We start from the raw sequence: 24,354 nt of genomic DNA, 5'->3' as shown, positions 1-24,354 counted from the left end.
TGTTATGACGATAATTGAAAATTTAATGGCTCATTACTTAATTCAAAAAAAAAAACCAATTAAACTGAAATAAATATTCTTTTCTTTGTAATTTTACTTGGTGTATTTATTTTATTACATTCTTCCTATTCATAACAACAAATACAAATATTTATTTATTATTTAAATTAAAACTTCAATACAATGTCTCACCTCGCAAAAACGAAAAATTTCTATAATACAATTTTGAAATCCAGTATAGATATCTATGTCATTTGAAAAATGGGCATAGAAAAAAAAAAAGCAGATTAAAAGTTTATTCATTCAAAATCAACCTTCAAATAAAAAAAAAATTATTAAAATTATTATTATTATTATTTATTTTCTAGACAATTTAAAAAACAAATTATATGTAAATTTAACTTGATAATTCATCAGATTGTGGATTAATATTTTCATTATTTTTTTCCTCAATTTTTTCAGTTGATACTGTTTTAGCTTTAATCCAATTTTTAGCAGCAGCAAGAATTTTCAAATTTGGTCGTTGTGATTCATCTTCGGGGAAAATAAAATCAATTACTTCTTCCCAACCATCATCAGAGCCATCATCACCAACAAGTCTCCTTCTCTTTTTAACTCTTCTTGGAATTTTAGCTGCAACTTTAGCACGACTCTCTTCATCACCTTTTTCATTTTCAAATTCAAGCCAAGCTTCAAGTAACAAAGCTCGACTTTCATTATTACCATTTGTTCTTAATGCAGTATTTCCTCTTTCAAATACTCTTCTTGCCAATACAACTTTATCAATGCCCTCTTCAACAATATCATTTTGTAATTCAAATTTAGCATATGTCATCCATACTTTAACATGTGATGTTCTTTCTAGAAGACGTTCAAATAAATCTCTAGCATTTTGTGGTTCACATTGTGATATTTCAAAATCAATATATGCCTTCCATAATACTTCTGGCATATCAAGTATTGGTTGTGATATTGCCAATTTAAATATTGCTCTAGCACGATCAATATCACCAATTGATGATTCTAATTCAGCAAATCTCATCCATGTTGTACAATTTTCAGGACCAAATTTTAAAAATTTTTCATACAATGTTCTACATCTTTCAAATTCACGTAACTGTATTTCAAGGTCAATATATTCACGATATAATTTATCTTTTGGACAAATACCAAGTGCCATACCCAATGTTTTTCTAGCAATTGTTAAATTTTTTTGTCTTATTTCAAATTTAGCATATAATAACCATATTTTTGAAAATGTAAATATTTTATGTGGTATTAATTCAATACATGTTTTATATACTTGACGACATCTTTCAATATCTTCAGTATCTAATTCTTCAAATAAAGCATAATTAATCCATAAATAAATATATCTTTTCCAGTATTCTTTTTGTTTTGTTGGTGGTACATTTGCTATGGCTCTTTCATAAACTTCACGTACATCATTATGATTTAAATTACCTTCTGATTCAAGTAATTTTAAATAATCAAACCATGCATCATAATTTGATGGATTATCAGCAACTTCTTGTTCATATTGATTTTTTCTTTTACTAACAATGACATCTTCAATACCAGAACGATCACCATATTTTTTTTCATGTATTGTATATGCTTTATATATTTCTTGTGTTTTATCTTTTGGTAATTTATCTAATGCATATTTATAAATAACTCTTGTTCTTTCATGTTCTTTTTGTCCTTCTTCAAATTTAGCAAATGACAAGAATAATTTTTCATCAATATTTTCATCGCCATAAAATGTAACAGCTCTTTCAAATACTCTTCTTGCACCACTTATAAAACCATGTGTTTCTTCAAATCTAGCATATTTTATCCAATGTTTAACTTGTGGATGTGTCATTACAAATTCTTCATATATATTTCTTGCTCTATCAATTTCTTTATAACGTAATTCAAATTTAATATATGTTAACCATGCTTGTTCATCTGGTTGCCATTCCATCCATCTTCTAAATACTTCACGTGCTTTTGCAATTTGTTCTAATTTTTCTTCCATATATGTATATTTATACCAAAATTGATTGACTCTTGGTAATAATGTAACAGCTTTATCCCAAAGATTTCTAGCATGTTGTACTTGACGATGACGCATTTCCATTTCAGCATATTTTAAATATAATGTTATATTTTTATGATCAACATCCATTGCACGTTCATATATTGAACGTGCACGATCAATTTCTCTTTGACTTTCTTCCCAAGCTGCATATTTCATCCAATTACTTAATACAGTACGATTTTTTCTAATAGTATCCTCAAAAGTTTTTCTTTTTCTCAATTGATATGCTGCCAATTCATGTGGATCTGATATTTTTTGTTTTGGTGGTGGTGGAAGTATTTCGAGGTCACGTTCTTTTGCTTCACGAAGAAGTTGCTCAGCTGTTATTTGTATTTCAGCTGGTGCTTTATTTTTTACCTATTATTTTAAAAATTAATTTATCATATTAGTAATTTATCATTTTAATTTTGGTATTTATTTTTTTTATCATCTTAAAGCTTACCTTTGCCACTTTGGGCATTTTTTGTGGTTTCTCCATGATTTTTTTTATTGTTTTTTATTGATAATAATTAAATACTCAACAATATCAAAATATCAACAATATTTTTATTGTTAATTAAAAATAACAAACACAATTATTAACAATTACGTTTGACAGTTTAATATGTAGATCTTCATAAACAAGCGTCATGCAAACGTCACGTAATATTTTATTAGGTTATGTCAATAATTTCTACTCCCTCCAAAATAAATGCGGTTATTACTCAAACTAAAAATAGAAAATAATTATTATCATACATAGATGTCATTATCTGTCAAATTCTAAATAGAAAAAAAATAAATAAATAAAACACGCCATTTTTGTTTGACAATTGTAAACATTTGTAAACATATCTTTTTGATTGTCAAAAAAAAAGTAAACAATACAAATTGTGATTTTCAGCTGATTATTTACAGACATCACGTAATTTTGTTGTTTTATTTTTTATTTTAAAAAAATGGCTGCTCATGGACGATTTGGTGGTCGAACAAACAAGGAACTTATTCAATATTTAAAAAGTAAAAATATAAATTTATAATAATCACATATGCAAATTCATGATGTTAATTAATTTTTAAATGTTATCAGAGTCAAAAATAGTTAAATCAGAACGAGTTTATGTGGCAATGTGTTGATCGTGAAAAATATACATCAAGAGATCCTTACATTGATGCACCACAAGGAATTGGATTTGGAGTTACAATAAGTGCACCACACATGGTACTTTATAATCACATAAGATAGAAATGTTGTCAATGAATTTTATAACTGAATAAATAATTTTTTTTAGCATGCCTATGCATTGGAGTTGCTCGCAGACAAATTAATAAGAGGAAATAAAGCATTAGATGTTGGATCTGGATCTGGTTATTTAACAGCTTGTATGGAAGTGATGCTTGGTAATGATGGTCTTGCTGTTGGTATTGATCATATTCCAGAGCTTCAACAACTTGCTGAAAAAAATATAAAGAATGATAAACCAAATCTACTTGAAAGTGGTCGTGTTAAATTAATAGGTTTGTATTATTTATTTGATTTTATTTAATTTATTTTTAAGGTAATGGTTTATTTATTATTCAAGTTGGTGATGGAAGACTTGGTTGTACAAAATATGCTCCATATGATGCAATACATTAAAAAAGGTTCTTGGTAACATAGAAAATCAGTTTCACCGAAAACCTAAACAACAAACAATTTTAAATACAACAATTGAATCTTTAGTACCTCCATCAGGTAGCCAAAAAACAACATCAATTATCGATCCACCAGAATCTCGTAATGTGCCAAAAATTAAAGAAACATTTATTCATGATGTTACTGAAGCAAGTTCATCAACGGAATCTGAAAGAAATTGAGGGTCCGGATGCAATAACGACCTGCACGCTCGAAAAACGGTAGAAGTATTGTCCAATGGCTCGGACAATTCTTAATTTTGAAAGTCGTCAAAAAAAAAAATTAAAAAATATAGGCATGTAGGAAAAGTTAAAAGAAAAATATATTGCTTTTATGGATTATTCCGAATTGCTCCGGATGATTCCGGAATGGCTCCGGATTATTCCGGAATTGGCCCACTTAGAAAAAATTCGAAAAAATACGAAAAATTCCAAAATACTCGAATTCCTGTGTAAAATGAAGGAAAAAAAATGACCGAAAAATTTTAATGGGCCAATTCCGGAATTTTACGGAGAAATTATTTCCACCAGGGAATTCATCATATTCATTATTTGTTTGCCATTTTAATAATATAATTGTTGAATCTGTTGCAGCACAAAGTAAATCATTTTTAAATTGATAAAAATGACAACTTTTTGTACGATTTAATATATTTTTAGTTGTTATTGCTGGTCTTGAACAATCAGCAGCCATCGCATCACTTTTTAATTGTCGTAAATCACATGATACTAATTCAGGATCTTCACCAGCAATCATTATTGCTAAGCCCATGTTTTCGTGCACTGATAAATTTTTAATAAACGTAACTCCACCCCTGGTGAAAATATTTCTCCGCGATTTCTCCTGAATTTCTCCGCGATTACTCCGAATTTCTCCGCATTTACTCCGAATTTGTCCGTGATTACTCCGAATTTCTCCCAAATTGACCCATGCGGAGAAATGAGTGGAGAAAGGTATCAAAATTTTTTTCCGAATTTTCTCCGAATCGACTTGGGTGGAGAAACGTTCGGAAATATTTTTCCACGATGAGAATACGCGGAGAAACATGTGAAAAAAAAAATTTACCGCGGAGAAATTTTTTACGAATTTTCTCCGAATCGATTTGGGCGGAGAAACGTTCAGAAATATTTTTCCGCGATAAGAGTACGCGGAGAAACGTGTGAAAAAAAAAAATTATCACAGTGAAATTCTTCCGAAATCAACGACGAGGAGAAATTTTTCCACTTATTTTCCCACATTCATCAATTTGATTAAACGATCACGGGAGTTTTGTAGACCAAGTACCTCAGGTATATCAACTTTTTTGAAAAAAAGTGTCTTCGAATTTTCATTTTTTTCAAAAAAAATAAACATCATTATGCTTTGCGTTATGTAACAATTAATAATTAGTCATTCTTTTTTTAAATAATTGAAAATTGAAAAAGTTGGAAAAAAATTGAACAAATGGTGAAGAAAGTTGGAGAAAGGGTGGAGAGATTCGTCCGCCATTTCTCCAACCGTGTGAAAAAATAATTTTACTGCTGAGAAATTTTTTCTAAAATCAACGAAGAGGAGAAATTTTTCTTTCGTTTCTCCGAATCAACTTGGATAAGGGAACATTCGGAAATATTTCTCCGCGAAAAAAAACACACGCGGAGAAACATGTGAAAAAAATAATTTTACCGCGGGGAAATTCTTCCGAAATCAACGACGAGGAGAAAATTTTTCCACTCATTTCTCCGCATGGGTCAATTTGGGAGAAATTCGGAGTAATCGCGGAGAAATTCGGAGTAACCGCGGAGAAATTCGGAGTAATCACGGAGAAATTCGGAAAAATTCGGAGAAATATTTTCACCAGAGACGTAATAAGGACATTCTGTTAAATGGGCCTAAACAATAAAGACCTTCTTGTGATCTAAAAAGAAGAATATCTTTACTTTGCAGATTAAGCTCAACAATACAATTATATTTTAACCAATTCTTTTCAAACCGTAAAATTGTTTTTATTGAGATTTGATGCTTGTTTTGACGTGATGTTATTTTTTTTAAAGTTTTTATTTTTTCTATCCATTCTTCTTTTATAATTTTTGATTGAGCCATGATTATTATCTGCTGTGGTGATATATTTTGTGCTGACGGACTCGACTCTTCAATGATAAAAATGTTTTTCAGCTTACTTGCTACAATTTTAGGCACATCATTAGCTTTAATTTCTGTTCGTAACGTAAACCCAGATTTATTTGTTAGATTAATCGCTGTAGTTGGAGAACCTACTTCTTTGGCCTTTTCTACTGAATACTTATATATTTTTAGAAATCCATTTTCAAGTTCTAGTATTCTATCATCCCACAGCTTTTTCCAATGGTAGGCACCCGTGATTGGAGTTTTTACGAGAAATTTCATTTTAACTTCATCAAATGTACATTTTGCTTCGTGTTCATTTTACAATTGTACATTTTGTGAATGTACATTTTGCTTGAAGGCCATTTGCCGGCACATGAAAAAGCGCAGCCCATTCAATAGATTTTTTATTATTATCATCATCATCATCATCATCTGATGATTCATCTATTCTTAGTGGAAATAAACAACCACTTGTTCTATTATTATTTGAATCACTTTTATTTTGTAAAAATGAGTTGACATTACAATAAAAATATATTAAATCGTACAAAAAGTTGTCGTTTTTATCAATTTAAAAATGATTTACTTTGTGCTGCAACAGATTCAACAATTATATTATTAAAATGGCAAACAAATAATGAATATGATGAATTCCCTGGTGGAAATAATTTCTCCGTAAAACTCCGGAAAAACTCCGTAAAATTCCGGAATTGGCCCATTAAAATTTTTCCTTCATTTTACACAGGAATTCGAGTATTTTGGAATTGCAACCGATTTTTCGTATTTTTTCGAATTTTTTCTAAGTGGGCCAATTCCGGAATCATCCGGAGTAATCCGGAGAAACTTTGGAATAATCCGGAGTAATCCGGAGCAATCCAGAGAAATTCCGGAGAAATACTTCCACCAGGGTTAATACCTGTTCGAGAATTTGAAACTGGTGACCCATGTTGTTGTGGTATATTTTTAAATGACATATTAATTTTTGGCTGCCAAACCTTTTATCAATTAAGTTTAGATGATTATAATTGTTTTTATTTCCCGAAAGATAAGTCACATAAAACTGCATTAACATATAGTCATCGAAATGTATGTCCAGTTGATGTATTCAATGTTGGAACCTTTAGTAATGAAACAATGGAACTCTTACTCTGTTACAATGAATTTGGAGTTTTTGTTGATGAACATGGGAAAAAAACCAGGAATGTAAATCCAATTTGGAAACATTTACCAACTTCGTTTGGTATGTTATAATTATATATTTTTTTTTTACTTCAAGAATTATTCAACAATATATTAATTGACTTTTTTTTTTTATTTTTTCATATAGCTTTTCAAAAACCGTACCTGTATATTGTTTCACGTACAACAGTTGATATAATTAAATTAACTGCACATGCGTATCAACATGAATTGAATGTATCCCTACAAGAATCCGTTAGCTACTCCAAATTAAAATATTTGGGCTTCGCTGGAAAACATGGAATTTATGTTTCTAATTCTACTTCAACGTTGGATATAAAAAAAATTGATACTGTATTTTAAGTATTTTGTTATTTTAAAATTTTGAATGTTGAATGAATTTTTAATGAGTAGCTGTTATTTTTTTGTTTACTGTATAATCTCCAATCAGTTACTGGAGCAACTGAAATTCCACATTTAAAAGTATTTTTATCATCCAATGCCATACTCATACCAGCAGCATATCCTCCATAACTTATTCCCCAAATTGCAGTTTTTTTTTCATCAATAAATGGAAATTTATTCTGCAAATATCTGAAATTTTTTTTGTTTGAATAAAAAATAAATGTCATTGCAAAATGTTTGTTTGACTATTATTCATCACTTATAAATAATTAAAAGTTAACCTTGTAACATTAATCTGATCATAAATTTCAACAGTTCCTAAATTTTTGTATACAGAAAATAACAATGAATTACTTCTTCTTCCAGATCCACGTCCATCAATTACAGCATAAATAAAATTTTTATTTGTTACTAAATATGTTCCCCAATCAACGTTAAATTCTTCAGTAACTTGAAAAGATCCTGGTCCTGCATATCTATTTTAAAAAAGTTTTTAAATAATATAACAAACTTTTTTTTTATATTTAAAATTTTATAAATATTTTAAAAATACTTACCCATAAATTAAAAGAGGATATTTAATTGAGCCATTTAAATCTGCATCTGGTGGAATGGATAATTTAACATCAGCTTTAAAATCATTTGTTATAGGTACTTTTAATTTCATCACAATTGGCTGAGCTGTGTCATTCATTAATTTTGCAATTTTAATATTATCATTCCAAGTCATTATTTTGGTAGAATCATTCTGAAATTTGCAAATGAAATTTTTAACATAATACAAAAAAAAAAACATATATTTAAATTAAATGGTATTGTAAATTAATGGTTTTTACTAAAATAATAATAATTTTTTTTTTTATTTTTTATAAAACGTACTTGTAATTATACATTTCTAATCATAGGTAAATTCATTCTTATTATTTATTGATTTGTTTGATCAATGTAATTAATAATATTTCAGTTTTTTAATTAAACATGTAATTAAAAAAAAAAAAATCAAGTATATGATAATATTGATTAATTATGATTATAAATGTACTATTGAGCTCCACATTCAGCTTTAAAAATCAAGTAGACACTGTAGTGACATCTTTGATTTTTTTTTTGCGTTTTCACTATTTACTGTGTTCACTTTTTACGTGTTCACTTTTTAATGTGTTAACTTCATGGAACCCGAAAAACGACATCCAAAATAAGAGGGTAGTTTATATTTTTTTTCTAAATAAACAATAACAAAAGCAAATAAACTAACAATCAATCAGCCTAATTAAATAATAATTTATATTGTTTAAATAATTATAAATTAAATATTACTTCAAGATTTTATATTATAAAAAAAAAGTGATAATTAACAACAAAAGTGTTTTAATATTTTCTCTTGGTGTTGCAATGATTTTATTGATGTGATCAGTGATGTTTATTGTTGATTGTAAACATTGATTACATACTCAATGATTGTATTATTAGTCAACAATTATGTTATTTAATTATTAATAAAATTATTTAATATTATATTGAGAAAAAAAAAAGAAGAAAAAAAAGAGAAAGAGGGTGACTAAAATAAAAATAATATCAAGGGTCATTTGTAATTATTTATGGAGCCTGGATGATAATGACATATTTATTTGGCAAAAAAAACTCTTGACTGACGATTGGATGTGATAAACTGGATATGTCGTATTTGGTAAGTGTCATTGTGTTGGAATATTTAAATTTATTTTATTGATACAAATTATTGTGTGTATCTTTGCTCTACTTGACTGTTGCTCTTTATTAAATTTAATTTTGTTTTATTATTATAACTAAAAAATTAAATAATAATAAGCAATATTCTTTATAAAAACAAAATACATTTGTTAAATTTTTATATTTATAAATGCACATACAAGTGTGTTATTTTTTTTAAAATGAATTAATTGATTTTAATTGATGTTAATTATTATAAAAGTATTTTAATTGTTTGTAATTTAAGATGAAGAAAGGATGGGTTGTGTCAATAGTCGGACAGACATCAACGATCTTCATCCAAATATATTTCAAGTTATGAATGTTGATGATTTGGGTAATCTGATAACACCTGGTAGACTTGAAGTAACTGATACAGATATTGTATTGTATCAACGTGGTAAACAACCAGTTAATTGGCCATTAAGATGCTTACGTCGTTATGGATATGACTCAGAAATATTTAGCTTTGAATCTGGTAGAAGATGCTCAACTGGTCCTGGTATATATGCATTTAAATGTCGAAGAGCTGATCAATTATTTAATCTTGTACAAACAAATATTCAGGTGAATAATAATATTTATTTATATTTTTCTTGAATTAATATTTAATATTAATATTTATTTTGTTTTTTTAATTATAGGTTTGTAATAATAATGGTGATACAGATACAATATCACGTGATTTATCAATAACACAACATTCTGGTCCAACATTAACAAGAATGACAATACCAAATGAACCAAATTACCTTGATCCAACACCAATAAGATCAAATAGTCGTTTAGTTACACGTTTTTCACACAATCAACACAATGGAATTGGAAGATTAAGTAGTGCTGGTAGTAGTAGTGGACCATTATCACCACAGGGTACAATGGGTTCACCATCACCACCACCAATGATGATGCCACCACCACCACCGCCACCACTTCAACAACATCCGTCCGCTCTTTATGTTAATGATGAAGTTTTATCATCATTTACAATGGATTTAGAAAATAATAATAATAAAAACCAAAGAAGATCTGTTCAGAGATCATGTACATTGAGTAGTACAACATCAAGTATTGGTATTGCATCTGAAATACCCCTACCACCATCAACAACAACAACAATAGCTCAATATAACTCGGATAATTATCAAAATCAACCACTACCACCACAGCCACCACCATTGTCAGCAATGGCATCATATATGAATATTGATATTAGTAATGATGCAAGTCCATTATCACCATCACATAGTTTTTCGTTATCAACATTATTACGTGATGATAATATTGAGACTGATACAAACCATGCCTATATGAATATCAATCCAGGTAATGAAAATATGGATACAACTAATTTACCAGTTACAACAACTATTACATCAACAACATCGTTATCATTATCATCAATAGCAGCTGTATCAACAACAACGACAACAATAACACCAATAGCAACAATATCAACACCAACGTCAATTGTACCATTGACAACAACAACAGCATCAGCAGCAACAACAACAACAATGACTAAAAAAATTAAAAAATCACGTCCATCATTACCAACATTAGCAAATGATTATGATGATGGTTCACGTCATTGTTATGCAAATTTAGAACCTGGCGAAATTGAAAACTTAAGAATGATGATACCAGCTAATACATGTAGCAATGATAAATCATCATTACCACCAACAACACCATCATCTGAATCAATTAAAGAAGTAAATTATGCTATACTTGATCTTGATAAAAATAATATAACAACAAATGATGGTAATAATGCAATTCCATCACCACCAGATTCACCAAGTAATTCATATCCACAAAAAGGTTATGCAACAATTGATTTTAATAAAACAGCTGCGTTATCACACTCTGTAAATCCAAATGTTGTTAATGATAATGAAGGTTCACGTAAAACAAGGCATAATTCAACTATCAATGATTTAAATTCACCAACAAGACAAACGTCATCAATCAGTGAATAATTATAATAATTTATTTAGTTAAAAAGTGATGGTTTTTCATTTTTTTACACAAGTTATTTTTTATTAATATTAATTTAAAGAAACAAAAAAAATATGGACAAAAAATAATAATAATACGTGCCTGTTGTAAATGCTAGCGAGGATAATTATTGTTTTTTTTTTTTATTTATTTATATTTTTTTTTTTCAAGAAAATATCGGTCTACAAAAAGATAGAAATAATTTTTCAATAATATACAAAATTTTTATAAGCTTTAAATTTATTAATTAACTTGAAATAATAATTTATTGAATTTTGATAAATTCTATTGTTTAATTTAGAAATAAATAAGGAATTTTTTTTTTATATTATAATATCAAGTGGCATATTCAACACCAAAAAAAAAAAAAGTTTATCAAGTTGAGAAAAAAAAGAAAAATTAATAATTTATTTAAGAATATTTCTCTTTTTTTTTTTATATTAAAAATGAATGGATATTTTTAATTGAGCTTTACAATAACGTCCATGACACAATGAAATTATTTAAACAAAAAAAAAAGGTTTATTAGATTATAAAAATTAATTGTATGCCAAAGAGAAAAAAAATATGAATTTATATTTCGATTAAATATGTAACGATGAATTTTATTGAAATATTAATTATGATTGTCAAGGAGTATATTGATGTTGATAAGTATACAATAAAATGCGTTTAATTAGGCTATAAATATAAAATACAATAACAATAATATATAAACAATTAAAAACATTATTTTAGTTTGAAAAAAGAATTTGTTCTTCCATTACTAAAAGTGTTTATTTACAATGAAAAAAAAAAATATGTTCTTCCGTTATGTTTACATATTTGTGCCAAAGCATTTATGAAATTGATGCATCGAATTATTGAAAATATAAATATATAATTATTAATTAATGATAATAATAATGCTCAGTCTTTATTTTAGATATAAACAAAAGAAAAAAATATTTAAAAAATTTTTAAGCAATGAGTTTTATGATTTTTTATTAATTTATATATATTTTTTTTCAATAAACATTTTATTGTTAGTTGAAAATTATAGTGTATTATATATAAACACATAAATATATTTAAATAATAAAAAATTGTTAGGATATTAGGAGAATGAAAAAAAAAATATATAATCGTGAAATAAAAAATTGTAAACTTGTGCGTCATAACCATGGCAGTATTATTGTCATCACAACAACAATTATCACTTAGTATTTTTGCCTTACGAACAAAGTGAAGTATAATTGTTTACAAAAAAATATTATAAATAATAAACACGATATGTTCAACGCCAGTTAATAAAGCTTCCACATAAATTAAAAATCGAAACAACAAAAAAACAAAGATAAAATTCATTCGAAATATTATAATAGTATAATCATTTTTTTTTTATATTTTTATTTATCTAAATATTAATTATAAAAAAAGGCAAATAATTCAATAAAATATTCAAAGGCATTACAGATTATTATCAAAAAAAAATAAAATAAAAATTGTATATAAAAAAAAAGTGGTAAGCTGTATTTTATCGAGCAAGCCTGCGAGATAAATAAATAAATAAATGCAGTAAATGTTTGGCTGTGAAAATATCGTTGCCACAAATATTATAATCTATTTAAAAAAATATATATATATAAAAACAAACAAACATAAACAACACAGTAAATAAAATAATAAATATTAAATTAAAGGGTGAAAAATAAATAGTTCAAAATAAATTTTCAATAGTTATAAATTCAAAAAGAAAAAAAAAAAAAAAACAAACATATTTTTCTATTAGGAACGACTTTCTTGAAAATAAAAAAAATATATTTAAAATGCCGAGGTAATTGAAGCGGAAATGCTGTTAATCGCACATAATATACAATTTAAATAATAATAATTAACACACAGACATTAATTATAAAATTATACGATAAATAAATTTATGAAAAAAAAAATGAATCATAAGTAAATAAATTTTTTTGCGTATAGAAAATTATAAATAAATATATACCGTGTTGTATTTTAATGATACGAAAATATATATAGTTACTAAGAATAAAAAATAATCTCATTAATGAAGCATATTAAATTTAGCATATTATTATTATTATTATTATTATTTTATACGAAAAAATATAAATTAATGTAAATAAGTTACCAGAGAGTAATGTCATTTTGATTCATACATTAAATAATCATAATTTCTTCTTTTTTTTTTAAACAATAATTATACGATTTTCTTTAATTTGTCGGTGCGCAAACTTTAAATTCTTTAGGGTCCGTTTTCACTTACAGTTTCACGACAGCCAACTTCTGTGAGTGAAAACCGACCCTAAGTTCATGCTGGCTTCGTGTGTGTGGCTAATGTCAGCTGTCAATTGACGTTTATCATTGTTTATATTTACTATTTAGTTAAAAACATAAAGCTTAAAAATTTTTTATATTTAATACAAGTATACAATTAGTGTATTGAGATATAGAAAAAATTAAACAAAACTTGGTAATAGTGAATAACAAATTTTAATGTTATCAAATATGAGTGAGGTCGGAAAAAAACGTAAATTAAAGTCGGAAAATCGGTTTTCTAAAAAATGTAAGGTTACACGTAAAATATCAACACCTTCCTTTAACAAAAAGAATAATGAGGCAAGTCTAAAATATATAACTGCAGTAAAACATGCTTGTAGATTAATTATCGAAGTATTATTGTAAAATGTAAATATTTATTATTATTTTTTAGATATCTTATGAGAATCATGATCATTCAATAATTGATTGTGTTAATGACGATTGTCTGGCTGAAATATTCACGTATGTGCCAGTATGGGAAAGACCTAAAATTGCATTGGGTATGTGATAAGTACAATATCAATTAATTGATTAATAAAATAATTTGATTATGATAATTAATATATTTGTATAACTTATTTATTTGTAGTATGTCAAAAATGGAAAAGAGTCCTTGATTATTCTTGGGGTAGTGGCAAAAAACTTCAACTAACTCACTGGGAACAAGCTGAGTATCCAAATTGTTTGAAGAAATATCCAACACCTGATGAAAAATTAAGCTTTTTAAATTCATTGCTTTATAAATGCGGTCGTTATTTAACACAATTAGACTTGACAGCCTATGGTTATAGTGACATTGTGCCAGTTATTAATAAATATTGTCCAAACCTCGTCAAACTTCGATTGAGATTCATCTTTGATAACAACAAAATACTATTTAGTGATGTATTTTCACGTCTATCTAAGCTCAAAGTATTAACAGTCATATTCCAATATCATGTGAGACACCACTCTAAGCTGTATTATTTAATCATTGCATTGGAATCCCTTGCTGATACATTGACTGATGTGACTCTTTTCAATTGGCAAGGTGACGATCCCTGTACACTTGATAGTCATCCTATTAGTACACCCTGTGAATTTCCACCGAGCACCCTTCGTGTAAGTTAAACTTTATATCTATTACAAAAAAAATCAAAAATATTTTTATAAATAATTTCTTCTGCAGGTGCTTCGTCAACTAAAGGCTCTGAAACGATTTGAATTTGGTGGTATTAAAATGAGCCCAGATGTCGAAGAGTATCTGACAAATAATCGCACACTAGAAGTTATTTTTTATGATCATTACATAAACAAAGATGTTATTAAGCCAAATCAGTTAATGAGTATAACTACATTGGATTTGTTGAAATACAAAGTTTCAGATGATAGTTTGTATACTATTGCCAATACTATGAAGCAATTAACAAAGCTCAAGATAAATTGGATATGGATAACTAACGATGGTATAGTAGCCATTTCAATGATGAATAATTTAACATATCTTTGTATTTTCGGCTATAATGACAGCATTGATTCTTCATCAATCATATTGCTTAAAAATTTGATTTACTTGATGTTACCATGGAGCAAAAAAATTAATGATGATTTAGCCATGAAAGTTCTTGAAAATTCACCAAAGATGGAGATGTTTTTTGTTCCGTATACAAGTGTAACTGTTGAATTTATCAGAAAAGCAGCAGAAATATCAAGAAATCGAAAACAACATTTAACTTTAGCTGTTTCTTTTATAATTGATGAAGAAGCATATGAGTCGCCATATTTCAAAATTATTTGTACAACAAAAAAAACAAATAATTGACTAATTATTTTGGTGATAACTGACTATTAATATTGCGACGAAAGAAAAATCTTTCAACTGTTTTCAATTCAATAAAATCAAATATAATAAAAAATTATATGAAACTTCGTTAACAGAAATATTTATTCATTTTGGTAATATTTTTGATAAATTCAAGTCTAAATCTTTAATTTTTAATAGTTCAGACTTAATTAATTGAATAATTTAATAAAATATTCAAAGACATTACAGATTATTATTAAAACAAAAAGATAAAATTGTATATAAAAAAAAAGGTAATAAGCTGTATTTTATCGAGCAAGCCTGTGAGATAAATAAATAAATAAATGCAGTAAATGTATGGCTGTGAAAATATCGTTGCTACATATGTTATAATCTATTTAAAAAAAAAATATATATATATGAAAACTTACAGACATGAACAACACAGTAAATAAAATAATAAATATTAAATTAAAGGGTAAAAAATAAAGAGTTTAAAATGAATTTTCAATAGTTATAAATTCAAAAAGAAAAAAAAAAAAAAACAAACATATTTTTCTATTAGGAACGACTTTCTTGAAAATAAAAAAAATTATATTTAAAATACCGAAGTAATTGAAGCGGAAATGTTGTTAATCGCACATAATATACAATTTAAATAATAATAATTAACACAGACATTAATTATAAAATTATATACGATAAATAAATTTATGAAAAAAAAAATATCCCAGATGCAAAGAAAAAAAAAATGAATCAAAAGTAAATAAATTTTTTACGTATGGAAAATTATAAATAAATATACCGTGTTGTATTTTAATGATACAAAAATATATATAGTTACGAAGAATAAAAAATAATCTTATTAATGAAACATATTAAATTTAGCATATTATTATTATTATTATTTTATACAAAAAAATATAAATTAATGTAAATAAGTTACCAAAGAGTAATGTCATTTTAATTCATACATTAAATAATCATAATTCTTTTTTTTTTTTTTTAAACAATAATCATACGATTTTCTTTAATTTGTCGAAAAAAAAGAAAAAAAATTATTACAGTTATTTTTTTTTATGGTCATGGCTCATGTATTTTATCACAATTTTTTTTCTTATTTACTTTTTTTTTTTTAATTTATTAATTTTGATTTTATAAGTATAAATTTTTTATTTATAAAAAATTAATATCATGAATTTAAATTTAAAATGTTTATTTTTTATTTAAAAAAATATTAAAATAACAAATGGGAAAAAAATTAAATAGTAAGCATTTTGTCGTTATAAATTAAATGAAAAAAAAAAAAACAAAAAAATGTATCTGAGGAATTTGCTTGAATTGCCAAGTGTTATTGGATATCGATGCGAAATTATTGAGTAACCGACACTGTAATTAAAACCTCGAGTTGCTGAAAGCCACGAGTTCCCACCATTTTCCCATCAATAAAAGAAAATTAAAAAAACAAAAATTGAATTAATACTATTTAAAAAATAAAATGTTAATTAAATGATAATTAAGTTGCAAGTTGTTGACGTCTCGTAAGTTCATTATGAATAATTTTAGATATATCAGGATGACGATGTTGTATAACTGTTGATGTACAATCAATAACTGATGGATCAGCACCAGAATTTATTAATACCTTAACTGTATTTGCAAATCCACTTTCAGCAGCAACTTGAAGAGCTGTTAAACCATCATCATTTAATTGTTCAATGTCATTTAATGATGATGTTAAAAGTAGTGATACAATTTGATGAAAACCACGTGCTGATGCTAAATGAAGAGGTGAATTACCTTCAGTATTTTGTAAACTTGAATTTTCACCATGTTTTAATAATTTATCAACAATTTCAGTATGATTTTTTTTAGCAGCAATATGAAGAGGACTTTCACCATAACGTGATATTAAACCAGTTGGTGTTTTTGATATTAAAATATCAGCTGTATTTAATGCACCAAATTCAAGTGCTTCATGAAGTGGTGTTTCACCTCTGTCATTTTTTAATGTCGTATCTGCACCACAATCCAATAATATTTTAACAAGTGACTCAACTTTTTGTCTATGATTATTATCTGAAAAAAAAAAACAAAATAAAAAATCATTTTATATAAATTACATACATTTAAATATTATTTTAATATAATTTACCAAATGCTGTTGATGAAGCAAGTATATGTAGAGCACTTCTACCCTGATGATCTTTATCATTAACTGCTCCAGCTTTAGCAAGTAGTTCAAATGTCTTTAGTGCTTCATCAAAATCATTTTTCAATAAACCACGTAAAGTTTGTGCATGTGATAATTGTTTTGTTAACATATGTAATGCTGTTAAACCACCACCAGCTTCTTTAACACCAGCTGAACATCCATAATTTAATAATTCTTCAACAAATTTATGTGTATCACCAATATGACCATTTGTTATTGCCCGATGAAGAGCTGTTTCACCTCTTGGTGAACGAGCACCTGGATCACATCCATTTGCCAATAATAAACTAAAAAAAAATACAATTAAAATTAATTATTCATTTAATTGTATGTATTATCAATTTAGAGTTATAATTTATTTACCTTAGTATTGATAAATGATGATTTGTTGCAGCAACAAGAAGTGGTGGATCACCAGATACATTCCAATCTGGTTCATTTAAATCTTGAACTAATCCATTTTCAACAAGTTCAACAACAACAGCAGTATCACCATTTCTAACAGCTTTATGAAATTTTTCACCATCATCTGGATCATAATATTTTTTCTTTTCTTTTATTATTATAATTTTTTTTGCATTATTACTATTATTTAAATTAGATGTTTTATTATTTTTATATGTTGATGTATTCAAATCAACAGAATCACTTGTACTTGAAGATGATTGGGTATCTGAGTCTCTTTTTGATTTAATTATTCCTTCATTACCACATGAATTATAGCCAGATGATGTATTTGTACCAGCTTCACTTATTAATTCTGGACTACCAAGACTTTCAATTGAACTTTGTGTTTCATAATTTTCTTCCCAATTACATATATTTTGATTTTCTAGGTAAATATTAAGTACATTTGATGATGATGATGATGTTTCAATACTTAAATCATCATCAACTGTTGATATATTTAATTTTTCAATATTTAATTTATCATTCAATGATGATTCTGATGATACACTGGAATTTGGTTCTTTCAACATTTTTTTTTTTTTTGTTTCTATTTGTCACTGTGATTCATCAACACACTCAATGTGGTCATCAGCCTTTATTTTTAATATTCACAATTTGAGCAGAATTATATTATCAATAAATAATAATAAATAATTTTTTTTTTTCAATTAAAAATCAACACTTTATTTTTTTATTTATCTTGTTTAAAACACTTGAATGTGATTTTTTTTTGTTTTTTTTTTTCAACACCTTATTACTTCAAGTGGATTTGTTTTTTTTTTTTTAATTATAAACACTCTTTGTTGCACCAGTTGTAAATTATAAATAAATAATTTAATATTGACTCATTAATTTGTGTTTTATCAATAATTCATTTATCAAAAAAATTTTTTTCTGGAATTTTAAATGTAAATAAAAAATTATTATTAATTTTATCTTAAATATATTTTTAATATAAAAAAAATATTTATTTTATTTTCAAGGCTATGAAGATAATTGCATTGGCATGTTGATTTAATAAATAATAAAAATATTAAAAACAATTTATCCAAATTATTTATAAAAAAAAAAAAACAATTTCAACATAAAAAATTATTTCAAGGAGAATTAAATTATCCTGTCGATCAAAAAATTGTTGGTTGCCTTCTTCTAGAACACAAACAACAAACCAACAATTTCATCAAATTAACTCCAGGATATTTACAACAAAAAAAAAATCTATCTTTCAGCTCCAAAATAAAAAGAATAAAGTAACTTTTTTAATTGCATTAACTCCAAAACAGATAAACATCATGAATATTCATCAAGATGTACATAACTTCAACAAAATAAATAAAAAAATAATAATAAAATACTCTAAGGATACTTTCAAGTTTCATTAATCATTTTTAACCAAAAAAAAAAAAATAAAAAAAATAAAACATCATAACCAAGATGAAAGAAAAAAACAAGATTAATCAACTTACCAGATTTGTTGATGATAATTATGATAATCCAAATAATTTTTCAACAACACTTGATTATAATTAAATTATTAATAGATAATTTATATATTATTAATTTTTTTTTTTTTTATTATAAACAACAATAAGCACACGTATCGAGATCAACAGGTGAACGTGTCCAAGGAGCAAATGAGCCTGTTTTCTCAAAACTTTTACTGGAGAGATACACTATTCAACAACCGGCTTCATCGACCCCTCATTTTTTTTTTTTTTATTAACATTTCTTCTTCTTCTTCATGTCTTGTTACTTTTTCTTTTTTTATTTTTCTTCTCTTTCTTAATATATTTTAATCCCCCACTGCTAAATCCACACACAGTCTTGAAGAAAAAAATCAAGTTGATATTTTTTTTTTATATCAAAAATAATAAACGAGAGAGAGAGATAAATAAAATAAGAAAAACATTGGCGCCAACAGCATTCTTATAGCACTTTCACCAGTTTAATAATAAAAAAAAAAAAAAACAATTATTTATATTTATTATTTTTTATCATAGCCAGTAAATGAGCTGAATGAGCATATGAATGTCATCACTGGTTGAACAAAGACAAGTGACAAATGTGTTGAAATATTTTATTACATTTATGAACCAAGACTCATGACATTAAAATGTATTTGTCCCACAATGTATATTGTTTTTTTTTTTGTTTATAAATCTTGATTACTCATGATGATTTTAAATGGCTTGTTGTTAAATACGTCATTTTTTTTTTTTTTCTAAACATTGTTATCCCTCTTTTTTATAGGTCAAGAATTTCAATCGAAAAGAATTTATATTTTTGGTAAATCATGTACCAGGTGTAGCTTAAAATATTTTTTTAAACTAAATGAATATTTATTTTATTAGATGTAAATTTAATAAACATATAAAACTGGTTTTTATTTTTTTTTACAGATGGTTGGTGATGAGACACGTGTTGACCTCTTGGGGGGTATCACAAAGGATTTATTGAACAAATTATAAAAATAAATAAAGTTTATGAATTAAGTACAATTTATTATTTGGAGCAAGTAAATTAATTGGTGACAATTGTTGTCAATTGTATTAAGTATATAATTTTTAATCATACAAAATTTAAAATAATAAACACAAAATATTATTATTATCAATCATTTATTATTAATCATTTAATTATACAATTAAATATCGTAAGAATATAAATTTAAAATTATATTCATGGTACGTTTTTTTTTTTTAAGCTCTACAATTATTAGCAATCGAATTTTTTAAATAAAAAAAAAAGTAATTATAATATTACAATTCACTTAATTATTACTGACACGTCTTTTGTTTTTTTTTTTTTTTTGTTAATTTAATTTTTTATGTCACACATTCTGTTTAATTATTATTAACTTTATAATATTATTGTGAGAAAAGTACATTTATCAGAAACTAGAAAAATCCATTTGAATTTAACAAAAATTAATTATTGTTTTTTTTTTTTTTTCTAAATAATTTGTGCCAATGATGGTTTTATTAATAATTCAACGTACACACACATATACACTCACGTGTCAATAATTAGCTTTTAAATTAAAAATATAAAAAAAAGAAAAAAAAAAAAGAGTTGGCATATTGTAAATTTTTTCATTAAAAATTGTTTTATGATTTAAAAAAAAAAAAAAATATTAAATAAGAAGAAATAATAAAAGGCAATTAGTTTTTATTATTTTAAGATTTTTTTTTTTTTCCATTGCTTATCAATTCATTGATGAATTATTGTATTTAAATGTAAAAACAAATAATCATTATTATTTTTTGTTTTTCTACTTTTAATGTAGTAGTAATTTAGTTGTTAAGTTTTTTTTTTTTTTTTAAATATTTTAATGACGATTGAGATCCTGATGTGAGTTTCCATTGCGATCGCCATTCATCGGTTTCCTGATTTGAAAAATTAACTAATTTTTCATCTGCTTTGTTGTTTATAATAATTTTTTGATAAATATATTTATAAATATTTATAAACTCAAATGATCAAACCTTAATGTTTGCATTATATTAATTAATTAATAAAACATTAAGGATGATTATTGAATCTTACCGAGGATTTTTTTACCTGCTGCGGGATCTTGATGCTGATTTAGATCTTGATCGACGTGATGGTGGTGGACTACGATCTTTTGATATAGATCTTACCTTACTGCGTGACTTACGTCTGTCATCACGTCTATCATCACGACTACGTGAACGGCTACGGGATGATGAACGTGAACGTTTTGGTGTACGTGAACGTGATCTTGATCTTGAATATGACCTAGAGTATATCAAACAATTATAAATTAATTAATATATCATTTCAAAAACTAACAAATTGCATTTAATATATACATTTTTAATTATAATCATCATAAATTTTATTTTTATTTTATTTATTTTTTTTCAAGCATGGTTGGTCATGTCTTTCTCAACGAAAAAAAAAAAATCAATTAATTTTTTTTCTCAATAATACTATTACAAAATTTAAATTATATAATAATAATAATTTTTTTTAATTAATAGGTATATAAATTATTATTGTCATATAATTTAGAAAATTTAAAAAATAAAAATTATAAATTTTTCTTGATAATAAACCAACCAATACTTTTACACAATTATTATTATTTATTTATTTTTTTTTTTAAATCTTGATTTAATAAATAATAGTGTATCAATTATCATTATCATTATTATTATTTTTATGAGGGGAAAAATAAATATTTATTTTGAAAAGTAAATATGTAATTTGAAATAAAAAAATATGTGAAAATTGATATATTGATAGGAATAAAAGGAAAAAAAAAATAAATAAAAAATTGAATAATATAAAATAAATAATAAAATTATTAAAGATGAAATATTGATATTTTTTTTACCCCTTGTTTTTTCGTTTGATTTAATTCATTTTAAATTGCAGCTGAAGGTAGCATACGCGATGGCAACAACGTGAGCCATGAACGCAAATGAGAAGATAACTCTTTTCTTTCTTTCTGTATAAGAAGGCAGGTGATTATTGACGCGAGGAGATGACGAAGAGTGGCTAGATGGGACGACGACACTTGAAAAAAAAAAAAATTTCTTTTTTTTTCTTTCTTTTTTTTCTTATATTATGATTATTATAAAAATGTATTTGTTTTTTTTTATTTTTATATCTTTTCTTTCATTCAAGGAGAGAAGGTGCTGAACTCATTAATTCTGGAAGAACTCGAGGTGCGAAGAAGTAGTTGACGTGTATTCACTAGCCACCCTATGTCGACAGCAAGGCATTTTTCAGACCCAAAGGGGACGACACAGACGTGCAGATAGGATAACCCAAACGAGGAGGTGCTCTACGCTGACAACTACGCAGTGTGTGTTTGTGAAACATTTGTATATATTTTTTTTTAATTTTGTTTTTTTTAATACTTTAGCATTAATTTAATAATTTGTTTGCTCAAAATTTACACAAACAAATACCGAATATCTCGCGATAATCACATCTGAGAGAAGGTGTATGGATCAAGTCAACGCATCACACAATGCGTATTTTAAATGCCCCAAACGGTCAGCCGCATCTCCTATAAATAACGTGGGATGATTACATCTGATGCTTGCACTCCAACTATTCATTTTTTTTTTTTTTTTGTTATTTTGTTTTTTTTTTTTTTTGTGCTCACGTTTAATCAGTGTTTAACATAAATAACTTACCAGAATATTTTTTAAGCAAAAATAATATGACTCAAATGAAAAAAATACTACTGATTTTGTTTATAAACAAGACAACTAAATAATATTTAAAAAATTTAATTTATATTTTTCACTTGAGTCATAATAGAAAAATAATAAAAGACAAATATTTAAAAAAAAAAAAAAAAAAACCATTTTGGCAACATTTAAGAGAATTAAAAAAAAAAAAAGAATAAAAAAATTCTATTGCTAGATTAAAATAGATAAATTGCTTACGTGGTTATAAATTATTATTATTATTAGATAAAATATATATTTTTTTGTTTTTTTTTTAAAATAGAAATGAATATATATTTATGTTGATAAATACCTGCGTTTACGACTGCCTCTGTGTTTTGGACAATCTCTGGCATAATGTCCACGTTCACCACATTCATAGCAACGATCTTCTGGATGAAATGGTCGTCCACCAGCTCCACGTCTTGATCCACCACGATCTCTCAAACGTTTACCATTTGAACGTTCAACTCTAGCTCTTCTACCACAAATAGTACGTCCATCAAGACCACGTACAGCATCATCAGCATCTCTTGCATCTTCAAATTCAACAAATGCAAAACCAGGTGGATTACGTGCAACCCATACATTTCTCAATGGTCCATAATAAGAAAATGCATCTTCAAGATCTTGTTTTGTTGCACTACTTCCCAAATCACCGACGTAAATTTTACAGTCGGAGGGATAACGTGACATCTAAACACAAATAAAAATAACAATTTTATTATTTTTTATTTAAACAATTTTAAGCAACACACACAACACCAAAAAAAAAACAAAAAAAAACAAAAAAAACGACAACAAGACACAAAATGCTCCAAAAAAAAAAATAATAATAATAATAATAATTAGTATAAAAATTAATGTATTTTATTACCGTGCTCATTTTGGATGTTTTTTTTTTGGTTAACAATTTTTACCAAAAAAAAATCTCCCTCATTCGTTGCTGAGGAAATGCAATGTATATTAATTTTTGTTGTACAACGTTTTGTTCACAATAATGCGTCAATGAGACACCACACTAGACACGTACAATATATTTAATGAACATGAAGTACAAAAAAAAATAATATTGATTAGTGACTTACTATGCGTTGATATTTTAGCCGCTTGTGGATTGACAAAATGGTGGGCTATATAAAAAGCGATATAATTATATCGGCTTGCGACAAGGGGAGAATTTTATTGAAGATGATTGATGATTGGCTAAAATGAATA

The 24,354-nt window shown here is 25.9% G+C and overlaps 7 protein-coding genes and 1 pseudogene across 8 annotated transcripts; 3 read left to right on the top strand and 5 right to left on the bottom strand.

The window, feature by feature from the left end:
* Window positions 1-74: 74 nt before the first annotated feature.
* Window positions 75-2,732, bottom strand: LOC122860267 (protein crooked neck-like). The gene is made up of 2 exons (XM_044163991.1): window positions 2,529-2,732; window positions 75-2,443 (listed from the first exon to the last, which is right to left on the bottom strand). Exons 1-2 carry the CDS (start codon window positions 2,562-2,564, stop codon window positions 398-400), a joined length of 2,082 nt encoding a protein of 693 aa, XP_044019926.1. The 5' UTR covers window positions 2,565-2,732; the 3' UTR covers window positions 75-397.
* A 166-nt stretch (window positions 2,733-2,898) lies between these two features.
* LOC122860266 lies at window positions 2,899-4,167 on the top strand (annotated as a pseudogene).
* LOC122847516 lies at window positions 3,736-6,395 on the bottom strand. Its single transcript, XM_044145269.1, has 4 exons — window positions 5,580-6,395; window positions 4,300-4,550; window positions 4,180-4,187; window positions 3,736-3,839 (listed from the first exon to the last, which is right to left on the bottom strand). The coding sequence occupies exons 1-4, from the start codon at window positions 6,120-6,122 to the stop codon at window positions 3,736-3,738; spliced, it is 906 nt and encodes a 301-aa protein (XP_044001204.1). The 5' UTR covers window positions 6,123-6,395.
* A 998-nt stretch (window positions 6,396-7,393) lies between these two features.
* Window positions 7,394-8,418, bottom strand: LOC122860265 (venom dipeptidyl peptidase 4-like). Its single transcript, XM_044163990.1, has 4 exons — window positions 8,307-8,418; window positions 7,985-8,175; window positions 7,709-7,903; window positions 7,394-7,616 (listed from the first exon to the last, which is right to left on the bottom strand). Exons 2-4 carry the CDS (start codon window positions 8,155-8,157, stop codon window positions 7,394-7,396), a joined length of 591 nt encoding a protein of 196 aa, XP_044019925.1. The 5' UTR covers window positions 8,158-8,175; window positions 8,307-8,418.
* A 164-nt stretch (window positions 8,419-8,582) lies between these two features.
* LOC122860264 (fibroblast growth factor receptor substrate 2) lies at window positions 8,583-13,081 on the top strand. The gene is made up of 3 exons (XM_044163989.1): window positions 8,583-9,114; window positions 9,403-9,722; window positions 9,800-13,081. The coding sequence occupies exons 2-3, from the start codon at window positions 9,414-9,416 to the stop codon at window positions 11,135-11,137; spliced, it is 1,647 nt and encodes a 548-aa protein (XP_044019924.1). The 5' UTR covers window positions 8,583-9,114; window positions 9,403-9,413; the 3' UTR covers window positions 11,138-13,081.
* Window positions 13,082-13,495: 414 nt separating this feature from the next.
* On the top strand, window positions 13,496-15,981 carry LOC122860263. Its single transcript, XM_044163987.1, has 4 exons — window positions 13,496-13,778; window positions 13,873-13,981; window positions 14,071-14,582; window positions 14,650-15,981. Exons 1-4 carry the CDS (start codon window positions 13,656-13,658, stop codon window positions 15,280-15,282), a joined length of 1,377 nt encoding a protein of 458 aa, XP_044019922.1. The 5' UTR covers window positions 13,496-13,655; the 3' UTR covers window positions 15,283-15,981.
* A 166-nt stretch (window positions 15,982-16,147) lies between these two features.
* On the bottom strand, window positions 16,148-18,823 carry LOC122860262 (receptor-interacting serine/threonine-protein kinase 4-like). The gene is made up of 3 exons (XM_044163986.1): window positions 17,843-18,823; window positions 17,420-17,766; window positions 16,148-17,343 (listed from the first exon to the last, which is right to left on the bottom strand). Exons 1-3 carry the CDS (start codon window positions 18,457-18,459, stop codon window positions 16,781-16,783), a joined length of 1,527 nt encoding a protein of 508 aa, XP_044019921.1. The 5' UTR covers window positions 18,460-18,823; the 3' UTR covers window positions 16,148-16,780.
* Window positions 18,824-21,204: 2,381 nt separating this feature from the next.
* Window positions 21,205-24,319, bottom strand: LOC122860260 (serine/arginine-rich splicing factor 7-like). Of its 2 annotated transcripts, XM_044163985.1 has the most exons (5): window positions 24,225-24,319; window positions 24,014-24,157; window positions 23,450-23,832; window positions 21,491-21,688; window positions 21,205-21,315 (listed from the first exon to the last, which is right to left on the bottom strand). In XM_044163985.1, the coding sequence occupies exons 2-5, from the start codon at window positions 24,020-24,022 to the stop codon at window positions 21,258-21,260; spliced, it is 648 nt and encodes a 215-aa protein (XP_044019920.1). In that variant the 5' UTR covers window positions 24,023-24,157; window positions 24,225-24,319; the 3' UTR covers window positions 21,205-21,257. The 2 variants fall into 2 exon arrangements, with proteins under 2 accessions (XP_044019920.1, XP_044019919.1); XM_044163984.1 differs by having other exon boundaries at window positions 24,014-24,296.
* Between the last annotated feature and the right edge of the window lie 35 nt (window positions 24,320-24,354).

The sequence above is a fragment of the Aphidius gifuensis genome, linkage group LG1 (assembly GCF_014905175.1).
Source record: "Aphidius gifuensis isolate YNYX2018 linkage group LG1, ASM1490517v1, whole genome shotgun sequence".
NCBI classification, from domain to species: domain Eukaryota; kingdom Metazoa; phylum Arthropoda; class Insecta; order Hymenoptera; family Braconidae; genus Aphidius; species Aphidius gifuensis.
Note: the sequence above shows the minus strand (reverse complement) of the source record. Positions and strands in the feature narration are given on the sequence as shown.